Source organism: Peromyscus californicus, unplaced genomic scaffold (genome assembly GCF_007827085.1).
Source record: "Peromyscus californicus insignis strain IS unplaced genomic scaffold, ASM782708v3 Scaffold_4__1_contigs__length_199733344, whole genome shotgun sequence".
In the NCBI taxonomy this organism is placed as follows: Eukaryota; Metazoa; Chordata; class Mammalia; order Rodentia; family Cricetidae; genus Peromyscus; species Peromyscus californicus.
In genome coordinates this window covers 122,011,926-122,026,955 of record NW_026294562.1, presented here as the reverse complement: position 1 = coordinate 122,026,955, position 15,030 = coordinate 122,011,926, and the positions used below count along the sequence as shown (strand labels likewise).

General features: G+C 43.5%; 1 protein-coding gene and 1 long non-coding RNA gene across 3 annotated transcripts in view; both read right to left on the bottom strand.

Annotated features, from left to right (window-relative positions):
• LOC128124043 (uncharacterized) overlaps positions 1–15,030 on the bottom strand; it is a 170,398-nt gene that overhangs the window by 107,259 nt on the left and 48,109 nt on the right. The gene's annotated exons all lie outside the window — the stretch shown is intronic.
• The window catches only part of Ap3s2 (adaptor related protein complex 3 subunit sigma 2), a 47,356-nt gene that overhangs the window by 31,473 nt on the left and 853 nt on the right, over positions 1–15,030 (bottom strand). The window contains exons 2-4 of one of the 2 annotated variants that reach the window (XM_052760279.1): positions 11,699–11,790; positions 10,930–11,041; positions 4,534–4,605 (exon numbers count right to left, since the gene is read on the bottom strand). In XM_052760279.1, the coding sequence (XP_052616239.1) occupies positions 4,534–4,605; positions 10,930–11,041; positions 11,699–11,790 (276 nt within the window). The remainder of the gene's footprint in view (positions 1–4,533; positions 4,606–10,929; positions 11,042–11,698; positions 11,791–15,030) is intronic. The other variant, XM_052760280.1, reaches the window with a different exon arrangement.

Genomic DNA, 15,030 nt, shown 5'->3' with positions numbered 1-15,030 from the left:
AGTGCTAGGATTGAGGTGAGAGCCACCACTACCTGGCTTTAATTGATATAGCTAAAGAAATGGAAATATAAGAGCTGGGTGTGGTAGCTCATGTCTGTAATCCTAGACTTGAGAGGCTGAGGCAGGAGGAACACCATGGGTTTGAAGCCACCTACATAATAGGCTATGAGAAGTTCACAGACAGCCTATCTCAAACACTCTCCCCAAAAGAAGTGAAAAGATACATTATAGATAGTTTTATTGTAAAAATATAAATTACCTTCAAATATTTAATGATTTGATGCAATTCAAGTTAAAATCTTTTTTGAAAAATTCAAATTATACGAATCACACTTAAGGGCAGGCCTCATACCAAGCAGTAGATGGCCTAAAAAAATGAACTCAATGATATTTTGGGAGCTTATTTTGTCTAATAATGCTTTACTTGGGCATTTTTTTTACCTTACTGGTCTTTTGCTTATATGTTATGATTTCTGATTTTGGGTTTTTATGGGTTTTTATGTGTGTGGTTTTTCTTTTCTTTTTTTTTTGGCCTGTTTGTTTTCTAAGGATCTAAGAGAGAAAGAAGGGGTGGCATTGGAAGGGTGGGGAGATGGGGATGATCTTGGAGTAGATGAGGGGCTGTGTACAGTGGTGCTACTCACAGAAAACAGAAGATTTACCACCAAACAGAATCAGGCATACTGGGATTCTCAACACTGCCTTAGCAGACAGCTTAGAGGAAGTAGCTTGAACAGGGGCCCCCCTTCTCCCATGCTCTACCTTTCACTAGACCAGCTGGCTCCTCCAAGAGCCCCACTCCACAGGTTCCCAAGGGGTCAGGGACTAGGCAGGTAGTCTTCCCAAGTAGTGCCTATGAACATCTGGCACTCAGATGCAGACAGCCTAGTGCCCACTCTGTCGCTCGTCACTGATACTGCTGCACTTAATAGTGCCTTATAAAAAGAGCTTGCTGTGGGAGGAAGGGTGGTCATTTCAGCAGAGACTACCCACAAATATACCGCTCCATGGAGACAGCAGAAGACAAGACACAGATATCTCTGTCTTCTTTTCTGTCAATTGGGAAATTACTTTCCCCAGAAGGACCAGTCTTTTCATCTATGCTGAGATATTGAAAACGCCACGCCTGCCTTTGCAAACGACAGGTAGCACCACTCTGTATATCACATGCTAACTCCAAGTAGCACCTAGTTTTTAAAACAACAACAAAATGAGGAGGTGTCAAAATAGTTCAGTGGGCAGAGGCACTTGCAGCCAACCTAATGACCTAGGCCCCCTATGGTGGAAAAGTGACTGACTCCCACGCATTTGTCCTCTGACCTCTGCACACATGCTGTGGCTACAGAGTAATATTCGGTCTCAAAGAACAAAAGCAAAACAACACGAAAACCCAACCCTTTAAAAATAATAATAGAGGCTGGAGAGATGGCTCAGAGGTTAAGAGCACTGACTGCTCCTTCAGAGGTCCTGAGTTCAATTCCCAGCATCCACATGGTGGCTCACAACCATCTGTAATGAGATCTGGTGCCCTCTTCTGGCCTGCAGACATACATGCAGACAGAACACTGTATACATAATAAATAAATCTTAAAAAAATAATAATAGTAAGGCCTATAAAAATAACTCAGCTGGGTGGTGGTGGCGCACTCGGGAGGTAGAGGCAGGTGGATCTCTGAATTCCAGGCCAGCTGATCTACAAAGCGAGTTCTAGGACATCCAGGGGCTACACAGAGAAACCCTGTCTCAAAAAACACAGACCAAAACAAAAGAAAAACAAATTCAATCGTAGTCTCAAGTTAACCTTTTGTCCCCCAACAGTGCTTACGGGAAGCATTCTCCTTGGTGTAAATCACAAGACAGCAACATCCTCAACAACTGGTAAACAACAAACACCAAGCACATGCAGAGAGAAGGGCTAAGTGACACCTGACATTTAGCAGAGCCTTTCAAATGAGAAGGGAAGCTGACCATCACAAGAGCACCACTGAGTTTTGGATGCCTGTTGAAAGTCTCCAGGGAAAGAGTAGGCCCCATGATCCTCCTGCACTAGGGCTATGACAGAGTCTGAGACAGGCCAAGGGAAACAACACTCCTATCTAACACCTGAACAAGGATGCACTGACTGAGAGCATCTTATAGGAACCAGACTGCTCCCCTAAAGCAGTTAGGACTTCTTTGGATCACACAGAACCGTACTGGGACAAGATAAACCAGACCAGACCTTGACCAGGATTGCTTAGCTATGTCTACCTGGGGCCTTCTCCTATTTAAACCCTTGTACAGTCCACAGAGAAGAAAAAGAAGAGAAGCTCCTGGAACGGCCAGGAAGTGCTCTGCATGGTGATGCTAGCAGCAACGAGTCTGAAAACTCTTGCTGCCATTATAATGATAATAAACTAATAAAAATTATGCCGTAACAATGGGCAGTTTGATCAAAATGAGGGGCTGGAGAGATGGCTCAGCAGTTAAGAGCACTGACTGCTCTTCTAGAGGACCCCAGTTTGATTCCCAGCACCCACCTGATGGGTATAACCATCTTGTAACTCCAGTTCCAAGAGCTCCAACACCCCTGAGCTCCGTGGGCACTGCACAGGTGGCCCACAAACATACATGCAGGCAAAATACCCATACACATAAAAGAAGTAATAATAAAGGAGGGTTTTTTAATCACAACTCCTTCCCAAAGTCATGGATCACTGGAAGGTTGTTGGCTGACTTGCCAGGGAACATCACTGAGGATAGCATGTGCCAGCTGGACGAAATAACGTCCCTGTCCCCCTGTGAGTTGTCTCCTGTTTAACTTGGCACATGAGAACACAGGCCTCCTCATAGTTATGCTAACAAAACAAATCTGAGAGCACCACTCGGGTCTGTTTCAACCCTCTCCGAGTATGCTTTCCTAAGAGCATCTTGGATCTGCTCTCAAACGATGTTACAGATGTATTAGGTACTATGCAGAGCTTTAGTTTTGTTTTCTTTTTTAAAGATTTTTATTTTATGTGTATGAGTGCTTGGCTGGATGTGTGTACCATATGCATGCCTAGCATCTGCAGAAGCCAGAAGAGGGCATGAGATCTCCTGACTGGAGTTACTGACAACTAACTGGTTATGAGCTACCATGCAGTACTGGGAACCAAGCCTGGATCTTCTGCAAGAGCAGTATGCACTCTCAACCTCCAAGCCCTGCAGCCTCCTAAAATACAAAGTTTATTACATCAGAGTTCCTGAGTTCTCACCATTCCAAAGCTTCACTGTCACTAGCCCATGTCTAGGACACTCACTTCATAACCAACATAAAAATTTCACTTTTGTAATAACCAACATAAAAATTTCAGTTTTGTAGATACAGCCACTTACTCTGGTGTCATAACTGCTATACACCAAGAAGTCACCTGTGAACAAAAGAGCCAGGAGACAGGCCCAGTGGTAATCTCTATGTACTAAAACTACTAACAGATCTTAGCAAACAGCAACAGAACCCAAAATACACTGGGGCTGGATGCTGTGGGAATTCCTTCCGCCAACAGCTTTGGAGTACAAGCCTTGGGGCGTGGCTTCTTGTCTGCATACATGACCTCTTAAGAGAAGAGAAGAGAGAGAGAGAGAGAGAGAGAGAGAGAGAGAGATCACACCTTTAATAAATTGATATATATATATATATATACACATACACACACCTCTGTGGGCTCTCACCTCAGCTGGAGAGACAGCTCAGCAGTTAAGAGCACTCAGCACCCACATGGTAGCTTACAACCCTCTGTAACTCCAGTCCCATAGGATCCAATATCATATTCTTGTCTCTGGGGGTTCCAGGTACATGCTTACTGCACAAACATACATGTAGACAAATACCCACATACATTACTAAAAAAAAAAAAAAAAACCTCAAAACTATTTGACATATTTTAAAAAACATGTTTGTTAGAAGCCAAGCATGGTGGCACATGCCTTTAATCCAAGCAGAGGCAGGCAGATCTCTGAGTTCAAGACCAGCTAGATCTACAGATTGAGTTCTAGGACAGCCAGGGATACACAGAGAAACCTTGTCTCAAAATAAAACAAAACAAAACAAAGAAGATGGATAAAAACATGTTTGTTTAATCTATTAGATTTTTTTTTTTTGGGGGGGGGGCACGTGCCATGGAGTATGTGTGGAGGTCGGGGACAATCTGCAGTAGTCAGCTCTCTCCTTTTACCACGTGGACTCTGAGGATCCAACTCAGGTCATCAAAGCTTGGCAAGCAAGTACCTTTGCCCACTGAGCCATCTCACGGCCCCTCAGAACTATAAAACTTACTGAATAAAACAGGTTTAGGCTTGATGTATGGCTTTGTTGGTAGAATACCTGGTTAGCATGTGGGAGGCCCTGGATCCAACCTCCAGTACTGCAAAATTAATTGACTAATTAATTAAAACAGACTCTAGAACTAGGTCAGAGCCAAAGAACAAGAGACGGAACAGGGAGGTACACAGGCAGGAGATACATTCTGAACTCACAGTTTTCCAGGAGCCCTGTTCTGGGAGAGGACATACCTTATCCATATGGAAGATCAAATCCAACTCACACACATTTTCAAAACACTTATCCAGAGTCTCCACAAAAACCTAAGAAATAAGAAGAAAACAGATAAACAGAGAAAACCATTACGCGCTGTTTTACAGATGTCACATAGGAAATTAAAGAGGCAAGCCTGGAATGCGCCTTTGTCCCACTGTCACAGAAGCTTAGGCTGGAAGACTGCTTGACACCAGAGGTCTGAGACCAGCCCGGGCTCCACAAGCGAGACCTTAAAGTCATTAAAACAGGCTGAAACTAGAGACTCAGGCCTATAATTCCAACGATTCAGGCAAAAGGACTGAAAATTCAAGGACTTCTTGGGCCACTTGGGGCAATGCTACCTTAAAACTTTATGAAAGTAAAAAATAAATGAATAAAAAATAAAGTAAAAGGGGCGGGCCACCATGACACTCTTTTTACCTCACAACAGATCTCAAAAGGCAAGCACCGTCTCCAACATTAACGGATACCTACTTTTTAACCAACTCCAGGGCACTGATCATCCAGACAGGAAAGCCTGGTTTTCAGTTCAGCAATTCAACCAGCAAACACATTAAGGCTTTCTCTTCTCCTTTATAAGATACTGATTTACATAAAAGGATAAACCACCAACTACTTGCAATACTATGTCCTTTCCCCAACTTGAAGCACACATATATTAAAAAAAAAAACTTCCTTACAGTATTAATAAAATTTTGTATGCATGTACTTATTTATTTGTTTGTTTGTGGTTTTTCGAGACAGGGTTTCTGTGTAGCCCTGGCTGTTCTGGAATTTGCTCTGTAGACCAGGCTGGCCTGGAATTCAGAGATCCACCTGCCTCTGCCATCAGAGCACTGGGATTAAAGGCATGTGCCACCATCACCCAGCAACTGTTCCTTTCTTATCTCTCCATCCCTAAGATCTCATATTAATATTAATAGCACAATATAAAATTTTCAAACTTTTTTTTTTTCCCCGAGAAAGGGTCTCTGTGTAGCTTTAAAACCTGTCCTGGAACTCACTCTGTAGACCAGAGTGACCTCGAACTCACAGAGATCCACCTGCCTCTGCCTCTCTAGTGATGGGATCAAAGGTGTGCACCACCACTGCCCGGCAAAATTTTCAAACTTTTAAGAAAACTTATTTATGTGTATGTAAGTGTGTCTGCTGTATATGTGCCCAAGAAAACCAGAAAGGTGTTGGTTCCCTGAAGCTAGAGATCCAGGCAGTTGTGAGCTACCTGAAGTGAGTACTGGGAATCAAACTTGGGTCCTCTGTAAGAACAGTATGTGTTCTTAACCACTGAGCCTTTTCTCCAGCCTGTTTTAACTTTTAAATGTCCCACAGTCTTTTTAATTTATTTATTTTTATTTTATGTGCATTGGTGGTTTTGCCTGCATGTATGTCTGTGTGAGGGTGTCAGATCTTGGAGTAAAAGACTGTGAACTGCCACGTGGGTGCTGGGAATTGAACCCAGGACCTTTGGAAGAACAGCATATGCTCTTAACTACTGGGTCATCTCTCCAGCCCCTAAAGTCCTACAGTCTTAGAAATTCAAACACTTTAAAAGTTCAGTCTCTTTAAAGCATTCAGTCTTAGGGGCTGGAGAGATGGCTCAGTGGTTAAGAACACTGGCTGCTCTTCCAGAGGAAGATCTGATTCAATTCCCAGGACCCACTGGGTAGCTCACAACTATATGTTAACTCCTGTTCCAGGGGATCCAACAACCTCACACAAGCATACATTCGGGCAAAACACCAATGTACGTAAAATACAAATAAATAAATAATTTTGCAGGGCAGTGGTGGTGCATACCTTTAATCCCATCCAACACTTGGGAGGCAGAGGCAGATGGATCTCAATGAGTTCAAGGCCAGCCTGGTCTACAAAGCGAGTTCCAGGACAGTCAGGACTGTTACAGAGAAACCAGTCTTGAAAAGAAAAAAAAAAAAAAATCAGTCTTCTTCAAAGTTCAAAGTTTTTCTAAAACATCCAAAGCCTCTCTGAAATTCCAAAGTCTCTCTAAAATTTCAGTCTCTTAACTGTGGGCTCCTATAAAATAAAAAATAAGTTACATTCTTCTTATTTCAAATAGGAAGAGCCAGAGCAGTCACAATCAGACTAAAGCGAAACCAAAATTCAACAGTGTGAAAAGTTCAGTGTTTGATGTCTAGGACTCGCCCACGATCCCTCCCTCCAAAGGACCCAGGCCACTTCTCCAGCTCTGCCCTCTGCAGCATACACAGCTTGTCTCCTAGGCTCAAGCTAGGTCCCCTTCACCGCGGCTGTGGTGTCGGGTGGCCATCCCATGGTGCTGACATTTCCAAAACGCTGGAGTCTTTGCAGCTGGGCTGTACCTTCACCAATAACCTCTCCTGGGCTCTCTTCAGGGACTGTGGCCCTGTCACATGGTGCCAAGCCTCAGCTTCTCTCCATGACGCCTTCAACCTTGAGGCTTTAACTGCAAACGAAGCTGCACCTTCTCCAATGGCCTCTTCTACCCTCCTCCGGTGCCAAGCCTCAAATGCTCTCCATAATCCCTTCATGCCTTCAAAACCAGTACCACCTAGATGACTCTTATTCATCACCAAGGCTCCTAGCATGAGATGCAGCCTCAGCCCCCTCTGGATCACAGTTACTGTATGTTGACCCCGAGGAAACACTTCTCAAAAGATTTCACCTCAATGATGCTGGTCTCTTCTTAACTGTTGCTAATTTCTCAGCTCAAGCTGACCACCAACAATTGTCCTAGCAAAGCAAAGGTTTCACTTCAGTGGTGCTGGTCTCTTGCTAAGTGTGGCTGATTCTTCATTCCCAGCTGACCAGAAACACAGAGTCTTAATTCAAAATATCATATAAATGGCCCTGATAGTCTTTACTTCCCTCTGAAATTTCACAAGCCAAGTCTCTATCATTTGCATTTCTCTCAGCATTCTTATCTTCTAAGCTCCCACAGAACAAGCCACTGAGCTCTGTGCACTCGATGGCTTTTCCAGTCCCAAGTTCAAATGCCAGCACAATCCTCCCAAAAACACATGATCGAGTCTGTAACAGCAACACCCCACAACTGGTACCAATTTCTGCCTTAGTTAGCAAAGTGTTATTCCATCCAGAGCTCGACTACTGTTTTCCTAGATGATGCTATCAAGATGCAATGGGCAGAAGTGTTTGACATCCTGACCTAAGACTGATAACTGGTCCATGGTTTCTATTAGAAACCGAACACTGGAAAATGACTGGCCATTAAGTATTAAACTCAAGGACCCAGTGACTATATTCCTCAGGTGCATATCTTACAGAAACGCATGCACGTGTAATTCCAAAACCAAACACAGTCATTTCACAGTGGCACTATTTATAACTCTACACTTTAACAGTATTTTAAGAATAACAGTTACGGGCTGGGAAGATGGCTCAGTGGTTGTTTTTTCAGATATGGCACTTGTTGCTCTTGCAAAGGACCTGGGTTCAATTCCCAGCACCCTCACGGTGGCTCCCAACAATCCATAACTACAATTCCAGGGATCTAACGCCCTCTTCTGACCTCAGGAGGCACCAGGCATGCATGTGATACACAGACATACATGTAGGCAAAACAATGATACACATAAAAAAATAAATAAATAAATCTACAAAAAAATTAAATAAAAAAAAATAGCAGTTAAAGCCAGAGTGGTAGTGGTGCACACATTTAATCCCTGCACTTGGGAGACAGAGGCAGGCCAACCTATGAGTTTGAGGCCAGCCTGGTCTATAAAGCTAGTTTGAGGACAGCTAGGGCAATACAGAGAAACTCTGTCTTGAAGGGAAAAAAAAGAATGCTGGAAATTTTTACCAAACTGGAAAGTTCTTCACTTACATATTACAAATCAATTTTCTGGAAAATATGAAAGACTACTCTGAGAAAATGGTGATAACAAGAACTGATTTTTCTTATTATGTATCAGATTTTGTCACAAACCTCAAGAATTGAAATACTCTAATGCTAAAAGAACAAAAGCAGCCCAGCAGTGGTGGCACACGCCTTTAATCCCAGCACTTGAGAGACAGAGCCAGGTGGATCTCTGTGCGTTCGAGGCCAGCCTGGTCTAAAGAGCAAGATCCAGGACAGGCACCAAAACTACACGGAGAAACCCTGTCTCAAAAAAACTGGAAAAAAAAAAAAAAAAGACCAAAGCATTGGGCTGGCTAGCCAGACGGCTGGCTGACGGGAAGGGTGCTTGCTGACAGTTCTGACCCTGTGTCAGCTTGACACACGCCAGCACCACACTGGCCTAGGGGCAAGCCTGTTGGGCATTTTCTTGACAGGAGAGGCCCCTCACTCACTGTGTGTGGTACCACTCCTGGGCTAGTGATCTTGGGTTATATAAAAAAGCAGGTCAAGCAAGCCATGGAAAGCAAGCCAGTAAGCAACACTCTTTGGTGGCCTCCACATCAGCTCCTGTCTCCAGGTTCCTGCCCAACTTGAGTTTCGGCCCTGACTTCCCTCAGTGATGGAGTGTGGTATGGAATTGTTAGCTGAAATAAACCCTTTCCTCATAAGCTGCTTTTGGTCACAGTGTTTTATCAAAGCCATAGAAACCCTAATAAGACAAACCTCTAAACCTGCACCGTGGCACTCGCATTCTTGTGTACACTCACCTCCCTACACACACACACACACACACTTAATTAATTAAAATATATCCATTTATAATGAAATAATTAGTATTTTAAGCTGGTGGAGAGCTGAGCTGTTGCTGGCTTTACTCACTTAGTGGACAGGACCAAGTGTTGACACACCGCACACTTAGTCCTTTACTTTCTTTCCCTGAGTTTTCCCCTCCTGGTTCTTGAAGGCTTCCTGGTAGAACTGACCCCGACTCCACCTTGGAGGTTGCTGTTGTCTCTGTCTCACCTCCCAACAAGGGAAAGCTGTATTGACTCCAAACGTGACTTTATGTTTTTCTTTTCTGATTTTGCATCTTTTGTTTGTTGGTGTTGTTTTGTTTTTAGACAGAGTCTCACTAAGTAGTATTGGCTGGCTGGAACTCACTATGTAGACCAGATGGAGTCTGAACTTGACAGTGATCCTCCTGCCTCTGTTTCCCAGAGTGCTGGGATTACAAGAATGCACGACCTCAGCTGGTCCAATTCTGTACTTTTATTGGAATAAATACCAGGTACTTCATAATGAGTTAATGTGCAAACACTCACCTTATTCATCATGTGATATTTTCTTTAACTATGCATTTTCTAGTTGATTGTGTAAAAATAGGAAATTCAATGCTTTCTTGACCTCAAACTCTGGAAGTATAATTTTCATTTGGAGGTCAGAGGGCACCTCACTTTCCACCTTGTTTGAGATGACGTCTCTAGTTGTTCACCCTTTCTATGCCAGACTAGCTGATGCATGATTTTCTTGTATCTTATCCACCCCATCCCACCTCCAATCCTGGTAGTAGATGAGATTTCTAACATGTCAGTCCTGTTGTTTTTTTCTCTCAAATTCCAATAAAATTGTCCCATGTAGTTTCATTCTTAGTCTATTTAAAAATTCTTTCATCCTTAAGACTAAGAGCCCATAAATGACAGCCTGCAATATTCCCGTCTTGGCCTCCTGAGTAGCTGGGACTCCAGCCCCACCATGCTCAGCTTTCAACTTCTTTCATTTCCTTTTGTAAGAGATAGTTTTGTTCTCACATGTGCCCTTAGACTTCTTCCTTAAGATAACACTGGCTCTTGGTTTTGCAACTAAAGTTAGCTATGAAAGTAACTACGGGGAGAAGACACTATGTGTGTGCCATGCCTTGCTCTAGGCTACCATTACAAGTAAGAATGAAATGTACAGACACTTAGGATTGGGGAGATGATTCAGTCGGTAAAGCTCTTGCTGCACAAACAGAAGGACCTAAGTTTGATCTCCCAGAGCCCAAACAAAAAGCCAGAGCAGCAAACTCTAGCACTTCGGAGGACAGAGAAGATGTCTGGGGCCTGCTGGCAAGCCTGCCTTAGCTGAGTCTTTGGCTCCAGATAATACCCTATCTCAAAAACAAGGTGGAAAACCATTGAGGAACAGGAGATGTCAACCTCTGGCCTCCATGGCATCTATACAAACACAGGTGCATGTGTCTTGGACACAGAAAGTATAAATACTTAATGTAGTTTGGTTTCAGAGATGAAAGAAAATTCAAAACATTAAAAACCAAGGGCTAGGTAGAAAGCACTATCCGACAACTAAGTCCTGGAAGGTTGCTCAGGCGCTTTCCCAGAGCACCACCTGGTGGACATCTGGCAACTCTTACCAACACTGATGAGGAGACTGAAAAAAGGATCCACACCAAGGCTGGTTATTCAAAATCCCCGTGTAAACTCTAAAGTGGCTTCCATTATTGGATGACCACACATACCTGGATGAGGTCCAAGATCCCAAGTTCACTCTCGGAGGAATCCACACAAAATACGAAGTAGAGGGTAGCGTAGTGCCGGTAAATCAGCTTGCAGTCGGCGCCACCAATCAGACTGGAAGACAGTGGCCAACAGCTGAGAACTCCAATCTTAGTAAACACAGCAAAGGACCCCTGCACCAAGAATGGAAATGGGCCTAACAAAGAGGAAGGCTGAGCACTCAGAGCAGGCACTTTCTACATGAACGGCAACTAAGTTTGGAAGAGAACTTAAAGCCACTTGACTTCACCCTTGACCTAGCCCGCCAGTGATCCAAACACGGCTTGGGGCTGGAGAGATGGCTCAGCAGTTAAGAGCACCAGCTGCTCTTCCAGAGCACCCACATGGCAGCTCACAACTGTCTGTAACTCCTGCTCCAGAGGTTCTGACAACCTCACACAGATGAGCATGACAAAACACCAATGTACATACAATAAAACAAACAGCAGCTCCTGTTAAGAACAGGTTACGTGGGTCTGGTGTAGTGGTGCACACACCTTTAATCCCAGCACTCAGGAGGCAGAGGTAGGCAGACCTCTGAGTTCAGGGCCAGCCTGGACTATACAGAGAAATGCAGTCTTGGCACCCTTCCACACACACCAGAAAAAGAACAGGTTATGCTGCATCAGGGAGTCACTGACCCGAGTGTACCAGAAGAAACAAAAGCAGTGACAGCCACCCAAAGTGGACCTTGGAACCTAAGGGGATTAGCTACCTGAAGCTCATGTTTACCTTCCACCTTCTAAGAAGTTACAGATGTTGTCATCTCGCTTGAGGACCAGATGGAAAGTCTCTCGAACAATCTGCTGTTGGATCTCTTCAGGCTATAGAACAAGAGCAAAAAGCCGGGTCAGGGGGCAAGTGAGAAAAAGTGTGCCCACCAGTAAGGGTGACTATTTAAAAAGGGGCTCCTCACTGGGAACAGCTGGAAAAGATCATGTGTAAGCACATGGAAGGCAGAGAATGACTATGGGAAAGACAGGTACAGGGATTGCGGTGTGTTTATTTACCTTGGTATCTCAGTCACAAATCATTGCTATCTCATAGACAAGCTGAGATTCAAACAAGGGGTCAGAATCCATAAACTCACAAAGATCCTCAAGGGTTTTGTTTGGTTTGGTTTTTGAGACAGGGTTTTTCTATGTGGTCCTGGCTATCCTGTAACTAGCTTCATGGACCAGCCTGGCCTCAAACTCACAGAGATCTGCCCGCCTCTGCCTGAGCGCTGGACTGAAAGGTGTGCGCCACCACTGTCACATGTGGTGACAGGCATACCTGCAGGCAAAACACTCACACACATAAAACAAATAAATAAAAATTAAACTCTCTAGATGTGAGAAGACTGCCTCATATTGTAATGTGGGATGAACCAGCCAGCAACAGTGTTTAAATGTCTGGGCTGGCCGGCCGGTGGTGGCACACGCCTTTAATCCCAGCACTCTGGAGGCAGAGCCAGGAGGATCTCTGTGAGTTCGAGGCCAGCCTGGGCTACAGAGTGAGTTCCAGGAAAGGCGCCAAAGCTTCACAGAGAAACCCTGTCTCGAAAAACCAAAAAAAAAAAAAAAAAAAAAAAAAAAAATCCATGCTTTGGGTTGGGGATTTAGCTCAGTGGTAGAACGCTTGCCTAGCAAGCGCAAGGCCCTGGGTTCGGTCCTCAGCTCTCGGAAAAAAAAAAAAAAAAAAAAAGACAAAAAAATATGCCTGGGCTGGGGCCTGAGACTGTAGTTCTAACAAGCTCCCACAGGACACCAGTGCTCTGGGTCTGGGGGACCACACTCTGAGGGGCACAGCATAAGTAAATGCTCAGCTTGAATCTCCCTTAAGTCAGGAAAAGACATTTAAAAAATTAACCCCAGTCGGGCGGTGGTGGCACACGCCTTAACCCAGCACTCAGGAGGCAGAGCCAGGCAGATCTCTGTGAGTTCGAGGCCAGCCTGGTCTCCAAAGCGAGTTCCAGGAAAGGCACAAAGCTACACAGAGAAACCCTGTCTTGAAAAAAAAAAAAAAATAACCCCTTCTTTCTACACCACTGCACTTAGCTTTGAGATGGCCAGTTATTTAAAAGCTATTGGGGGTTGGGGGCGGGGACGGGGGCCAACACAAAAACCAGGAACTAGTCACTGAGGAAATGGCTGGCTCAAGGTGGGCTCTAAAGGCTCTCAGTTCCTCCTGAATGCATGGATGCAAACCTGCTAATCACTGGCCCACAAACTAGAACAAATCAATCACTACCTTCCTGGTTTCCATGTGAACACACCAAGCTCACATTTGCCAGGATATTGTCAAACATTAATTCTGTGTGCTCAGAAGCACAAACACGCTAAATAAACATCAGCACTTTTTTAAACTGACAAAACATCTGTTCCACTGAAGCTCTTTATCTAGCCACAGGTGGAAGGGGTAAAAATGGGGGTGTGGGGGTAATGAAACAATGAGTCCAACTAATTCCTAGTTCAACAGAAAGCAGACCACCACTGCTTATGTGCCCCAGTTACTTTAACAACCTTTCCTAGCTTTCAGTACACAGCGATTTTCAAGGGACCTTCACTCAAGGGGTTCCTAAACAATTCTGTGATCTTCAAAGATACACAAATCGCCAATAAGCATAGGAAAAGATAGGTGCTCAGCATCCTTAGTCACTATGGAAACAGATAGCAAAACATTTTAAAAGGAGATTCAGTTTCATCCACTAAAATGCCTTTAATTAAATACAACATGGCTAGGATTATATAGCTCAGTGGTTAAAAAAAAAAATTGCCTAGAATGAGGGAGGCCCTGAATTCACTCCCTAGTTCAGAAAACAACAACAACACACACACAAAAAAAGATACACAATGGAGGAGATAAGAAACTAGAATACTGATACATTGTTGATAGCAGAGTGAAAGGTACAACCACTTGGAAAACACTGTGGCAGTTTCTTAAAATGTTCACCATTGGGCCGGAGAGATGGCTCAGCCATCAAGAGCACTGATTGTGCTTCCAGAGGTCCTGAGTTCAATTCTCAGCACCCACACGGCAGCTCACACCTGTCTGTAACTTCAGGTCTAGGGGACTCAACACACTCACACAGACATACATGCAGGCAAAACACCAATTTACATAAAATAAAAATAAATAAACTACTTTTAAAAAATGTTTAGCATTGAGTTATTATGTGACCTAATGATTGATTCTACTACTAAAGTAAAGAAAAATGAAAAGCTATGTCCACACTAAAACTCAACACATGAATGGTCACAGCAGCACTATTTATAAAAGCCAGATACAGCAAATAATGGGAAATAAAACTATGGAATGAACAGCAGAGCACAGTGGCATGCCTGCCACTTTGGGAGGTAGAAGGCTGTGGTAGAGAGGATCTTTTCTTTTGGTGGCCGGTTGTTTGGATTTTGTTTTTGTTGCTTATGTCTTCACTATGTACCCAAGGTTGGCCTTGAACTCACAATCCTCCTGCCTCAGTTTCCCAAGTACTGTGATTATAAACCTGTGCCACTAGGTCCAGCTGAGCAGAAGGATCTCCAGTTCCAGGTCAACCTGAGCTACATATTGAGATCCTGCTTCAAAATAAATAAAGAACACATATATGCATGCTACAATATAGATGAAACTTATGGATGTCTTCGTAAGTAAAAGATTAAAAAGACTATACATTATTATGATTCTATTTAGATAAAATGTCCAAAAACTTAAAGAGAAAGTAAGTGCTTGCTTAGGGCCAGGGGAGCTGACTGCTAACAGGGAGGAGTTACTTTAAGAGTATCAATAAAAAGGTTTTCAAATTGTGATATAGTAAGTTAGCTGTATAGTCATTTTATATATCAGTAACTTAGGAGAAACAAATGCACACATAAGTCGAAGTTGTATTAAGTACTTTTTTTTAAAGAATGCACGTTGAAAATCCTACTTAAAAAAGCACATTATTTTTTCATTTATGATGAAAAAGGAATATAAATCCAAGAGACATTTCTCAACTTGCCAACCCACACAAGAGTAGGAAAGGTGAGGCTGAAGTCTGAATGTTTTCTGATTCCATTCCCTCTCGGGTTTAACCAGTCTCTCAG